The sequence below is a fragment of the Accipiter gentilis genome, chromosome 14, assembly GCF_929443795.1.
Source record: "Accipiter gentilis chromosome 14, bAccGen1.1, whole genome shotgun sequence".
Classification (NCBI taxonomy): Eukaryota; Metazoa; Chordata; class Aves; order Accipitriformes; family Accipitridae; genus Astur; species Astur gentilis.
In genome coordinates, this window is record NC_064893.1 from 1,162,117 (window position 1) to 1,175,381 (window position 13,265).

A 13,265-nucleotide genomic window follows, 5' to 3' on the forward strand; every position below is an offset into this window, starting at 1 on the left:
AGTTCCAGCACCCAGAAAGAAAGCTGTTGTTAAGACAAATATTCAGTGTTTCAGGGAGGCAATGAGGAATTAATTATACAAGATGATACTTCAGTTTAGCACTTAACTGGATTACAGATGCTGGCGGCCTGGGGCTTTGTTGTCTCCTTGCAGGCACTCCTTTGGCAGCGGGCTACCTTCTGCTCTAGCCCAGAAGTTCACACCTACCCCAGGCATGTCAGCCAAGTTCTTCTCTCTCCTTATTTGCCAGTCCTCGCTCACTCTATGCCCTTGGCACCCCAAACTTTTCCCTCACCACTTCCCTTATCCTCACCCAGAGCTGAACCGGCTCTTGAAGCAAAAGTTCACACCCGTCTGCTCTTCTGCTGAATTTTGCTGTTTTCAGCTGCCTCATTCCTTTCTAGCTCCTACTGTTCCTTGTGGTGTATGCTGTCATTCCAGTTATATGCCTCTGCTCTACGCACTGGTCCATCCACCACCTGCCTGAAAACCTGAAGCCTCCATCCATTTTCATCTACTGCCACTAATACCAGAAAGCAGTTTCTGTGCACACCTATGTCCTGTTCTGATCTTACTAGTCCCACTAAAACATACCTCTCTGCAGTTACCTTTAGTGACTCACCCTTTGACAAGTTTCACTTCCTACAACATAAATCCCCAGATGAAGGCTTCTGGCAACGTGGGTGTGCTGCCATGCTTAAACATCGCAGGATGGGCTGATGGTGAACTGGCCAATGTAAAAGAACCCAACGAAATGAGATATGGGGAGGAGCCCCAAGAAATCACCCATTTAAACAGCAGCTGACTATAAGCCTTAGGCTTCTGGAGGCTCACATTTTAATGAATGCTAGCAAAATAGGCAGTCCTGAACATGTCTGCCCATACATTGATTCTAGATGGTTTTACTGTATTTAACCTTGTCTTACTAGCAGTCAAAAAGCTGAATAACTGTGATCTGGAAGGGCTGGGCATTTGAGGAACCACAACGGACCACAGAGAGTGTTTCAGACAGAGACTGTCACATCAGTTCAGCATGAACAGTTGTAGCAACCTTAAAAAGATAAGGTTTAAAAAGAAATGCCAGCATTGGTTTAATTTGAGTGAAACCAGATGACGGCACTTCTCTTGTTTGGACCCATTTTTCCAAGCTCAATGCCTATGAATTCACATTCTCCATTTCCATTTCACAATCAGATACAAACGGGGACTTTCTTGTGATGGTTGTGAAAGTTTTATTATAGAGTCTTATCAATAAATTACTTCTCTGAAAATCAGTTTTTCAGAACAAAAATCTAATCTGGCAGGGTTCAATAAGTAACAAGATGAAGTCAGCCATGCAAACAAAATATTACTAAGTTACTTTAATAAAATTTTATCTCAACAACCTCAGGAAGAAGAGCGTGTCCTGGAGACTTAGACAGTTAATCTTGGATTTTTATTAATATTTTGGATTCTTTTTGTTATGCCCTAGCCTCTGGTACACAGCTGTCTTCATTTTGATGCTAGAATGGGAGAGATCTTTGGCTGCCTTTATGCCTGTGATTCTTGTCTTATTTTATAGCACTGTAATAAAAATAGCACCATCAGTGTTCAGTGCTCGCCACAGTACATTTAAGCAACTGGTCATTGCACTGAAACAGAACTTCTGGAGGAACGAAGTTTATTCCTAGACAGCAACTGCTCACAAAAGGTCTACCTCCCAAGTCTTTCAGTATGTGCCATTCATTTTCTGTTCAGCACCACTTATGAAGTTTATTAAAGTAACTTTATTGGGTTATGTTGCACACAATAGGATATTCAGAATTCCATCTTGACCTTCACAGCAGTATCTAATACCGCCTAGAAGATAACCAACAAACATTTTTTTTCTTTGTATATACAATCAGGATTCTGAGCTTGCAGCTACTTATTGACAAATCCTTACCAGTTTCAGTTAAATACAAGAAAATCTAAGAACACTGAGAAATTTGAAAATAAGCATTACCATATTTTTAATGTATTTTGGATGGTTTAGCTCAACTTATTAATTACTCTTGATTTCTAGGGCTTAATTACACACAATTTTTACAAAAGCAACATCGTGTCTTAACGTTAATCAAAGATAACATTTAAGATTTTTTTTTATTGTGCAAAACTTAAGCAATAAGTCTTATTAGTACAATAAGCTGAAAAAGCAAGGGATATTTAACACAATATTCATATTCAGTGTGCAGTTTTTATCCCTACTTCCATCTTTTGATGTGGAATCTAGAATTCCCATCAGTAAGTGCAGTCTGAAAATACCAATAGTTTGTTTCACCTTTTGTAATTTGGAGGAGACTCAGAATATATTTTTGCATTAGATTTTTATGCACAATTAAGACAGCTGTTTAAGTTGGTAAATACAAATTAAGACACTGAAAAGTGTGAAAAAATACATACTGAAGGCATCCACCCAAATGGTGGTATGACAATAATTTATAGCTTATATTAAAAAATATAATTGATATTCTGATTTTCCATTTTGAACTCAAGATTTTAGCAAATAACCCAAAATTTTGTTTAAAAATTCTGGCATCTGCTGATTGAAAAAGTAATTTAATACAAAATTTTAATTAAAATCTTTAGCGTATTAGTATTAAGTGCTACCAGTCAAGGCAGTCACAAAAGACTGATTTTACATAGCATGATATAGACAAATATCTCCTTCAGAAACAGAGAGATTATGTTCGGCTAGAAACACAAACAGAGCATTTCCTGAATATTTTAGGTATCTTTGCCTTCCACATCATAAATATGTGCAACAATTCCTTAATTTGAGAAAAAAATGCACAGAATTCCACTCAAGATTTAAGATGGTGCTATCACTAATTCAAATTCTCTATGTATAAAAGTATCAAGAACTCTTCAGTAGTCAATTTAATATTCAAAAGCAGATAAATAGTTTTATGTAAACTTGTTAAAAAACAAACCACCACATAATTTGGCTTTAAAGTGACAAAGTATTTTGCTTAATATAATTTACTAAACACATGAGGAACTAATGTCAAACTACAATTTCAAAAAGATGCAGAGACTGAATTATCTCTGATATTGAAATACTCGATTAAAATATATAATTATATAAAGAAATCCAAAACATGTAATTACAATCTGTTACAGTGGTATTGTTCATTCCAGTAATAATCCATCCTATAAGGAGGCTGCAATGTTAACTAAAATACACTAACCTGTTGTAGTTCCCGATTACAGAACATCAATATTCTCCCTCTGTCTCTCTTCTGCCCTGAACTTTCTAAAAAGCAGACTAGTTTTTCTACCTAAAGAAAAAGGGAATTATGCTCACTATCCAGATGGTCATTCCTTAGCCCTCATCAAAATCTTGTCAACTTATCTACAATTGTTAGTTTTAGGCTAGTAACAAATCTTGCAGTAAAGTGTTAAAAATAGATGGAGTAACTAACAAGCCATCTTCTGCATTTTAAATCACTGAAATCTACATATCAAAATACTTACAGAAGCATGAGTGCTGGTGACATCATTGACTCTTACAAACTGAGCCTTCCGTAACAGTTGCACAGATGGAGAAAAATGCATTGAGATAAATGGAAATAAAATCCAACTGAAGAAAGATTTCCTAATATTGAGCCCCAATTCCTTACAAACTAACACACGTATTTCAGTGTTAGACACTGCTCATTATTTGGCCCTGTCTCTCTCCCAGAATCAGCTTCATAAGCTGTTATCACTCCAATTAAAAAAAAAAAATAATACACCCTGTTAAAATATTGTATATGGAGTTCTGGATTCCAAAAATAAAATGTAAAGGCAATTTCATATTCTTGCTATGAAACTTCAACTGAAAAACATGAATGTTTATAAAGAAACCAAACTGCATTGTATCTATATCGATACAGTTCTGTTAGTGGAGAATTCAGCAACTTTATAAGTTCAACATGTGCAAAATTCAATTACATTTTGAAGAAAATTCCAGTTTAAAAGGTTATATATAATTTCATATATGACAGGCCAATAATCTAAAGGCCAATCTAAAACACAGGTGTACAAAGTTTGCTTCAAATCTCCCTATACCCCCCCCCCCCCCAAAGGCACTAAGTGGTTTAAGTGTGCAAATGGCTTCTTAGAAGAAACAGTGTACAAACAGAGCCTGTTTCATCAGCTCTGCATTCTTTAGTGATTTCCTAGAGAGTATTGCTATTAATGCTATCTACAGTATGACTTTCTAAAGAACAGAAGACAGTCAGTCCACAGAATCACAGATATCTTTCACTTTCTGATTGAAGTCTTCAGGTTGATCAGCATACACATAATGACCTGCACCAAGGATAGCCTAGAGGATAAAGGTGAAGAAAGAGGTCAAAATCACAAGAATGTAGTAAGCAAATAAATAAATACTGGGATATGTCAAGAACCTGACTTTTACACATTACCTACTTGATATGCTATTACTTGAAAAGACAAATGTCAAAACTGAACTGATGTCTTGCACGCAGCCTGTGTTAATGCAGTTAGCACAACTGCTGCCAGGAGGTGGTATCATACAGCCTAAAAAGGACTGTAAACATAAGGAAAAACGAAAGCTGTTTCAGCTGTTGAAGGATCTTTGCTACACAGGAAAAGAGGGTAAAACTACTGCTTATTCAACTGCGCACCTTGTTGAAAAAAACCACCATTCAAGCAGACACAAGTCACTGCAAAACAAACTTAGGAGAATGTGCTTTACATAGCAAACTTCTGATTCATCTTCATCCCCTTCATTCTCCACTCAAATAGTTCTGCAAGGTTGCTCTTTAGTTCCATAAGTATTTGCATTAGAGACAGCATCAAATAATTTGTATTCTCTTATTATTAAAACGATATGGAAGAGACTAAAGAAGGTACTAGGATAAATGATTAAGAACTCAGAAGCTTAAATTGCTGGGGATTTTCTAGACTTGTGGAAGTAGATTTCAACCCTCCAAATTAACAACTACTATGTTAAGCAGGGACAAGTAAAATCCAAATTATGCAATATGGGTAGGAAAACCCCAGCCTGTGACCTAAATTATTTCACAGCAACTATGTAACAAAATTAAGGGTCAACATTTATGAAGTGTATTTTTGCTCTTTAACACATGTAAACAGTTCAATAACAATGTTTTTTCTCTGAGTTCCAGCTCTGATGTCAGCTAAATCAAGATTATAAAATTTTATTTGAATGACTTGGAGTATACTATCAACATCACATACTGTACACTTCTGTCCAGATAGATCTAGACATCAGTAAGAAGACAGCTGGTGTATTCAAACATTTTACCACCTCATAGCATTGAAACATACATGCATATTCAATTATCACAGCTGGGTGATGTGACAATGCGTGAAGAATACTTTTAAATTAATTTGTTTTTATAGAAATCAACAAAAAATGCAGTGTGCACACTCACATGAAGTTGCAAGTACACACATTTTAAATGATAATGCCATACCTCTAAACAAGAATGTATTGGCTAGGAAGACAACACTAAGTATTTTTTTTAATGACTTAAAGACGCTTACAAGAACCTAAGCACCAGGTACAAACTCTTATCAAAGAAACAAAAGCATTATAGAGACAGATTAGGACAGCTTATGAGACCCTCCTCACTATGTCATACATATATGCATATGCTAGGACTGCTGTGGTTTAAAACACAGACAAAACCACAGATACTTACCAGTGACCACAAAAACTACCTGTACTAGCACACTGTAGAGCAAAGTATTTTGTAGAGCAGAAGAACGACCTTGGCCAAAGATCTAATTGAGTTTCTAGTGCTACAGTAAATTTCCTTCTTAGTCTGGGAACTCAATACTCTTTTGTCTACATTTTCTCTGATCTAACGCTTGTTTTCTCTCTCTCTGTTACAGAAATCAGAAGTTATTACCCCAGGCTTTAAATCAAAGGGCCAGCATTCCACAGTTGGTATAAAAAACATAGATATGGTTTAAACAAATCCACACAATAAACAAACAAGTTTACTTTAAAAGTTAACTTACTATGGTCTTCACATATGAATTTGGTCTCAGAGACTGGATAGTGCTGCCAGAATTGCCATCTATACATGAACGTGCTCCATAGACCACAGTGATAGGAATGTCTCGATCCATTTGAGGAATCCGCTGCAGCATCGGCCTTTTTGCCCATCCATAAGGAATAGTCATGTTCTTGAAAGCTGTTTCACCACTTCAAGTCATTCAAAAGGGTAAAAACAATTAAATTTCCATCAGATCTGCCTTTTCTCTAAATTGGAGTATCTGTGCCTTTTGGTAACACAGAGTGCAATAGTACATAAGGCTGGGATTTTTTACTATTAAGAAACCTAAGTTTTCAAGGTTTGCATGTAATTTTCAACAGAACCTATGTTTTTAACAGTACTGAGTGATAACACTTTGTCCTGGTTTCGGCTGGGAGAGTTAGTTTTCTTTTTAGTAGCTAGCATAGTGTTATGTTTTGGATTTAGTATGAGAATAATGTTGATAACGCATTGATGTTTTCAGTTGTTGCTAAGTATTCTTTATACTAAGTCAAGGATTTTTCAGCTTCTCATGCCTAGCCAGTGAGAAGGCTGGAGGGGCACAAGAAGTTGAGAGGGGACACAGCCTTGGCAGCTGACCCAAACTGGCCAAAGGGGTATTCCATACCATCTGATGTCATGCCCAGTGTGTAAAGTGGGGGAGTTGGCCAGAGTGGGGGTGGATCACTGCTCAGGGAGTAACTGGGCATCGGTCAGCAGGTGGTGAGCAACTGTATTGTGCATCACTTGTTTTGTATATTACAATCCTTTTATTATTATTAATGTCATTTTGTTATTGTTATTATTATCAGTATTATTTTCTTCCTTTCTGTCCTGTTAAATTGTTCCTATCTCAACCCACGAGTTTTACTTTTTTTCTTTCCCAATTCTCTCCCCCATCCCACTGCAGGGTGGAGGGGAGTGAGCAAGCGGCTGCGTGGTGCTTAGTTGCTGGCTGGGGTTAAACCATGACGCACTTAAAAAACTTTAAAAGTAAAGCATATCATTCTAAGAAATTTGTTTCAAATTAAACCACTGTAACATTTTTTTAATTAAAAATTAGTGCCCAAACTCTCAGAATCAACACACAGGTAAGTTAGAAAAAATATTGAATTAGAATAGCTTTTACATTTTTCAGTTTCTGGAATTCAGAAAAAGTGCAATGCTATTTTTTTCTTCAATTAATACAATAAATGTTACAATTTTTTTAAAAAAGCACACATACTGTTGCCACAGGCATTGGAGGGAGTAGCAGACACTCAGTAAATGAAAGACAGAATTCAAAACATACACCGGGAAACTCATACTCACCTGGGGGACTGTACATTGCAGTGGTAGATATATTCAGCCACAGTGTTATCATCAAACATCGATGAATATTTTCGCTTGAAATCTGGTCTTAAACGTTGAACAAGGCTCAATCCTGTTCACACAGAAAATGCTATTACAGGAGGAATTAATATGGACAACTTTATCAGATTGTCCAACACTTTCTTTACAAGCCTTCAAACACATTCCCTTGAAACTCATGGCTAAGCTTGATGAATTCTAAACCCAATGTCTTGTTTCACCACTTGCATGTCTTAGGAAAACATGATGGCATTACACCAAACAGGAATGAAATATAAATATTCTAAAGGATTTTATGCTGCACCAGAAGAGGGGCAGTTTAATCCCTGCTGAATACACATGGGGAATGTTTGAGAAGGGCCACTGCTGCAATAGAAGAAACATGCAAAGGGGACCAGCAAAAGGGCTAAGCAGAGTACCTTTTTGCTATCAGTTTAGTGTCACATTATACCAACACTGTCTTTCTCCTTGCTGTGGCAGCACTGGGTGGGCCAAAAGCATCCCACCTTTCAGAACCAGAAGACACTGTTGAAAAAGCTGGGCTGTTTTATTTCCTCAGATGTAAGCCTGTGCTCTCCTTTTACAGAACAGTCTTCTTTTCAAGCTAGTTAATCTAACTAGTGCTTAGTTGAAAGAACAGAAGTCTATGCTGAAAAACAGGTGTAGAAATCTTGACATGAGTATAAGACCCAAGAACTGCTACAAATTAAGAGATTTAACCTAGGAAAGCTGTAATCCCCATGCTCTCTTAACAGCCAAAGTGGAGAAGCTGGTTCCTTCAGGGGCCAGTTCAGGCTTTCTAAAGTTAAGCTCCTATTCTGAATCACTTCTTTAAGGAAGAAGCCTCTTCTAGTCGACCAGATGGATCTCTGGCATAAGAGCCTCACCAAAGGCTAATCTTAGTCTAAGAATATTATTCATGCCTGAAGAGATAGGCTCGCAGTTTACCAACTGAAAATAGAATCATATCATAGAATGGTTTGGGTTGGAAGAGACCTTAAAGATCATCTCATTCCAACCCCCTTGCCATGGGCAGGGACACCTTCCACTAGACCAGGTTGCTCAAAGCCCCATCCAACCTGGCCTTGAACACTTCCAGGGATGGGGCATCCACAACTTCTCTGGGCAACCTGTTCCAGTGTCTCACTACCCTCAAAGAACTTCTTCCTTATATCTCATCTAAATCTACCCTCTTCCAGTTTAAAGTCATTACCCCTTGTCTGATCACTACATGCCCTTGTAAAAATTGTCTATCCAGTTTGCCCTGTAGGCCCCCTTTAGGTACTGGATGGCTGCTATAAGGTGTCCTTGGAGCCTTCTCTTCTCCAGGCTGAACACCACAAACTCTTTCAGCCTCTCTTCGTAGGAGAAGTACTCCAGCCCTCTGATCAGCTCTGTGGCCCTCCTCTGGAGTTGCTCCAACAGGTCCATGTCCTTGTTATGCTGGGGGTCCCAGAGCTGACTGCAGTACTCCAGGTGGGGTCTCATGAGAGCAGAGTAGAGGGGGAGAATCACCTCCCTTGACCTGCTAGCCAGGCTTCTTTTGATGCAGCCTAGGATATGGTTAGCTTTCTGGGCTGCAAATGCACATTGCTGTGTCACGTTGAGCTTCTCCACAACCAACACCCCCAAGTCCTTCTCAGCACTGCTCTCAATCCATTCTCTGCCTAGCCTGTATCTGTGTTTGGGATTATCCCAACCCTTGTGCAGGACCTTGCACTTGGCCTTGTTCAACTCCATGAGGTTTGCACAGACCCACCTATCAAGCCTGTCAAGGTCCCTCTGGATGGCATCCCTTCCCTCCAGCATGTCAACCACACCATGTAGCTTGGTGTTGTCAGCAAACTGGCTGAGGGTGCGCTCAATCCCACTGTCCGTGTCGCCAAACTTATTCAACAGCGCCAGTCCCAATACCGACCTCTGAGGAATGCCACTTGTCACTGGTCTCCACTCGGACATTGACACATTGACCGCAACTCTTTGAGTGCGACCAGCCAGTCAATTCCTTATCCACCAAGTTGTCCATCTGTCAACTCCACGTCTCTCCAATTTAGAGACAAGGATGTCATACAGGACAGTGTCAAATGCTTTACACAACTCCAGGTAGATGACATCCACTGCTCTCCCTTATCCACCAATGCTGTAACTCCATTGTAGAAGGCCACCAAATTTGTCAGGCACAGTTTGCCCTTAGTGAAGACAGTGCCGGCGGTCACCAGTCACCTCCTTATTTTCCACGTGCCCTAGCATAGTTTCCAGGAGGATCTGATCCATGCTCTTGCCAGGCACAGAGGTGAGACTGACTGGCCTGCAGATCCCACAGTCTTCCTTTTTTCCCTTTTTAAAAATTGGGGTTGTTTCCCCTTTTCCAGTCAGTGGGAACTTCATACTGTTGTTGATCTGTGCAATTATGATGATGTCACTTCTTCCCACCTACCCCTGGCCAAAGGCCTGGTATTACTTATGCAGACTTTGTCACAGTGATCTATGCTTTTGTAACCTTGAGATTAGACTATTGCAACATGCCCTTATGTATGCTTTAAATCAATTTATAAAACTAATACAGTGCAAGAGAAAATAATTCCCTTATGAAACAGTGATTTATGTCCTGAAGCAATGAAGATTTTGCAAACATCCTGCAGTTTGCTCTGCTGCTTGTATTTTCTCTATAGAGAGTTCAATGGCTGGACTTATGTCTTCTTCTGTCTGTCCGTTTGTGGTTTTTTTTGAACAGAAACAATACAGCTGGCTTGGAATAAGAGTACCTGGAAGAAAGAGACTAATTCTGTGTGTTCTGATGCCATCAGCATAGAGGCCACAGAATCCCCATTTCCAATAACTAGGGGACCGAAAGTTACTGAATTTTAGAATTCACTTTCCGTTTTGATAAAATGTGTTTTGTCTGCGGGTCCAATTGCAAACCCATTCTCCTTCCCTGGGAATTTACAGGGGAGAATGAAACAAGGGGTCAAGACACCTTGGAACAAATTTAGGAATGAAATCACACTGCTTCATTCTCGTAATGTTTATTGAAGACACTCTCAGTTGTCTGGCTGATGTTTTCCATAGTGTCTATGGAAATGCTAAAAGAAATACTAACATTGAAGACTCTGAGTTCCACAAAAAGGGTATGGTCACACTGACTAAATTACTGTTGTCCTGAGGAATTTTTAGGTGCCCGGCTCTAGGAATGGAATTCACAAATCCAATCTAAGCACCAAAACCCCTATACTGTGAGCCTCCTGGGTGACTGTTCCAGTTAAGTGAAGGAAAACATGCAAATCAACTAACTGGAAACCACTCAAAGAAAAAGATCTCTCTGGATTCTGTGTTTCTCCCAAGTTTAAGTATCTGCCTGAAGGTCTGATTAAATATCCATGTGATACCACCATGATATCCCAAAGAACCTGGCTCACGTTTAAGTGCCTAACTCATACCTTTGAACAGGAGCAATTGGCTTTATAGTATAGACAGCTATGCCTGCCCAGCAGCTTAAGCATATGTGCATGTAGAAGAAAACCTGGGTTTGGTTCAGTGCCTTCATCAGGCTGGGTTGGATGCCTACCTCGCAGCACAGTGTTTAAACTTACTCTTCTCTAGAACTTCATCTGTCAAGAATTGCACATGAAGTTGATGATGGAAAACTTTTCTAACATGTGGAGTGAGAAATGGATGAAAAGTTTTGAAAAGCACTGCCCTCCACAGCAACCTACAAGCGAGGTTATGTTGGGGATACCTTGTCAAGACAGGGTCTGTTTCTGCAGCATGGTTTTGACTGCACTTACTTGCTAAGGGAGACAACTTCAGCTTTGAACTCTTCCACATGGATTGATTTATGCATGCATTTGTTATTGGATAAAAGGCATTAAATCAGTGCTTATCACTCAATATGCTTCAGGTTGTTTTGTTAACCGAATTACCATTTTACTTTAAAAAAAAAATCTGTATGAAACATGTTGCTTGTCTGAAAAGCTAAATTTTGTCACACTCCTGAAAACAATCAAATAGATCAGCATATTAAAATAAATATTCTAAAATGAGATTTAGAAAACAGATGTGGTTTAAATGTAAACAAAGCCTAGAAATGTCACTAGTTTATCTTCAGACTGAATACTAAAAATAATGAAGAGGTAAGTTAATTATAACTTGTGAGGGGCCTGAAGGATATCTTTTTCCAAGCCTCTCCAGCAGATACTCCTGTAGTACAGAGAGTAATAGACAGATAACCTCCTTCCCTTATGGAAGGAATACAAATAATGACTTTAAGATTTGATCACACCCTTCTCCCCACAGAAAATAAACAGTAGTATTTTTGGTTATCCAAAATAGTCATCCCTACCTAGTCCTAGAATTAGGATATAATGAGTTTATCTAACATCTCATCAGTGCTGTTGAAGAAATGTAGAAATGGGAAGGATAGACTGCCACTGTAACACAGGACACCAATGAGACCCACAAAATTTGCTAGAATAATAAGAAAATGGCTAATAGAAAGAACCCAGTTTCAATTTAACTTTTCTAAACTTAGGCCAAAGCCCAATGAGTTTATGAGAGACTGCCTTCTAATGTTAACCAAATTTGGAAATCCTGTTTATCCATCAAACTGCAGATGGAAGGGAAACTAAATGGACTGTGACCAGAGGCAACCAGAAGAAAACCCTCCTCACATTCATGCCTCTTTGTCAGGCTTCCTCAAGAGATGTCCACGTAATCTGACTCATTGTAACTAGCCTACAATAACGTAATGTAGCTGGCTATAAACTATCGTACTAGTATTTCTCATAGAAAGAGCTTGCCATCTTGTCCTAAAGAGTTCATCTTTCTTCAACCCCCTTCCACTTTTTCCTCCAACTCTTTTCTCTGCGGGTGATACGGGCTTGCAACAAATCTTATCTTAATGTGATATCTGCCCCATGTTTATGTTTAATGAAAACAGAAATGGTATTTAAGAGTAGCTAAAACTCACCAAAGGGTCCTGCTATCCTCAGCCCAGCTAATGGATTAAATGGACTCAATATAGCTCCTAGTGCTTTGATCCAGATCGGAATTGGTCTCTCGTGTTCAGCATTGTCAGGCCTCTCTGGAAAACCCCATGGCTCCACTAAGATAAGATGTTTGACCCTGTTGGCAAAAAAGGTTCAGAGGTTTAGAGTACATTAATTTTTCTTCAGCTGAGTATGACGGAAGTGTGCTATCTGTGGACTATGCAACCTGTTTTAGTCAATTCTATCATAGTGGCTTATTACCTAGTTTCTGATTCATCAATGGTTTTGCTTTTGATAGCCATTAGAGTGAGATTGAATTGTAACTCATCACATGTATGAACACCAGAAACTTGGAAGCTCATGTCCCAAAGAGAAACTCAGTATTCAGTAGATACCCACTGTCATACACATTTGAGAAACAGGCCAGTTTTGTTTCTCTTTTTAAGAATAGCCTAAGCTATATGCTCAGTCAATATTATTTGCAGGAGCAGTTTAACTGCAAGAAAAGAAGATAATTGCATCTGTTTTATTTAAGTAAACTTCCTAAAAATCTTTCTTTTCCAAGCCATCTAAGACCTCTGTTCAAAGAAGAGATGCAATTTATCTGAAAAATCATCTTATCAAAGTAAAATTTGAACTGAGAGAGGCAGAGTGAAATTAGCAGATGTTTTCTAAATGTATTGATTTTAGGTCATGAAAGAAATATCAGAGAGACAATTTATAACATTATTACTCAAAGGAATCTCAGTACAGAGAGCATAGTAGGAGTCTCCAACTATGAATCAGTTCAGGCTGTGAGTCCCCCCCCCAAGCAAAAAATCTATTTAATCTTGGTAGATTGGAATAGTCCATTTCTGTTTAATCCCATAATAACACCTACTCTAACTGTCCTAGA

General features: G+C 38.6%; 2 protein-coding genes across 3 annotated transcripts in view; both read right to left on the reverse strand.

The window, feature by feature from the left end:
• Positions 1 to 1,214: 1,214 nt before the first annotated feature.
• The window catches only part of ABHD5 (abhydrolase domain containing 5, lysophosphatidic acid acyltransferase), a 34,451-nt gene continuing 22,400 nt past the window's right edge, over positions 1,215 to 13,265 (reverse strand). Inside the window, exons 4-7 of the mRNA XM_049817314.1 lie at positions 12,352 to 12,506; positions 7,347 to 7,458; positions 6,019 to 6,205; positions 1,215 to 4,330 (exon numbers count right to left, since the gene is read on the reverse strand). Coding sequence (XP_049673271.1) covers positions 4,241 to 4,330; positions 6,019 to 6,205; positions 7,347 to 7,458; positions 12,352 to 12,506 — 544 coding nt within the window. The 3' untranslated portion in view covers positions 1,215 to 4,240. The remainder of the gene's footprint in view (positions 4,331 to 6,018; positions 6,206 to 7,346; positions 7,459 to 12,351; positions 12,507 to 13,265) is intronic.
• ZNRF2 (zinc and ring finger 2) overlaps positions 7,453 to 13,265 on the reverse strand; it is a 568,219-nt gene continuing 562,406 nt past the window's right edge. Inside the window, exon 6 of one of the 2 annotated variants that reach the window (XR_007508147.1) lies at positions 7,453 to 8,515. The gene's annotated coding sequence lies outside the window, so the exon portion shown is untranslated. Of the gene's footprint in view, positions 8,516 to 9,010; positions 9,024 to 13,265 lie in introns of those variants that run through there. The other variant, XR_007508149.1, reaches the window with a different exon arrangement.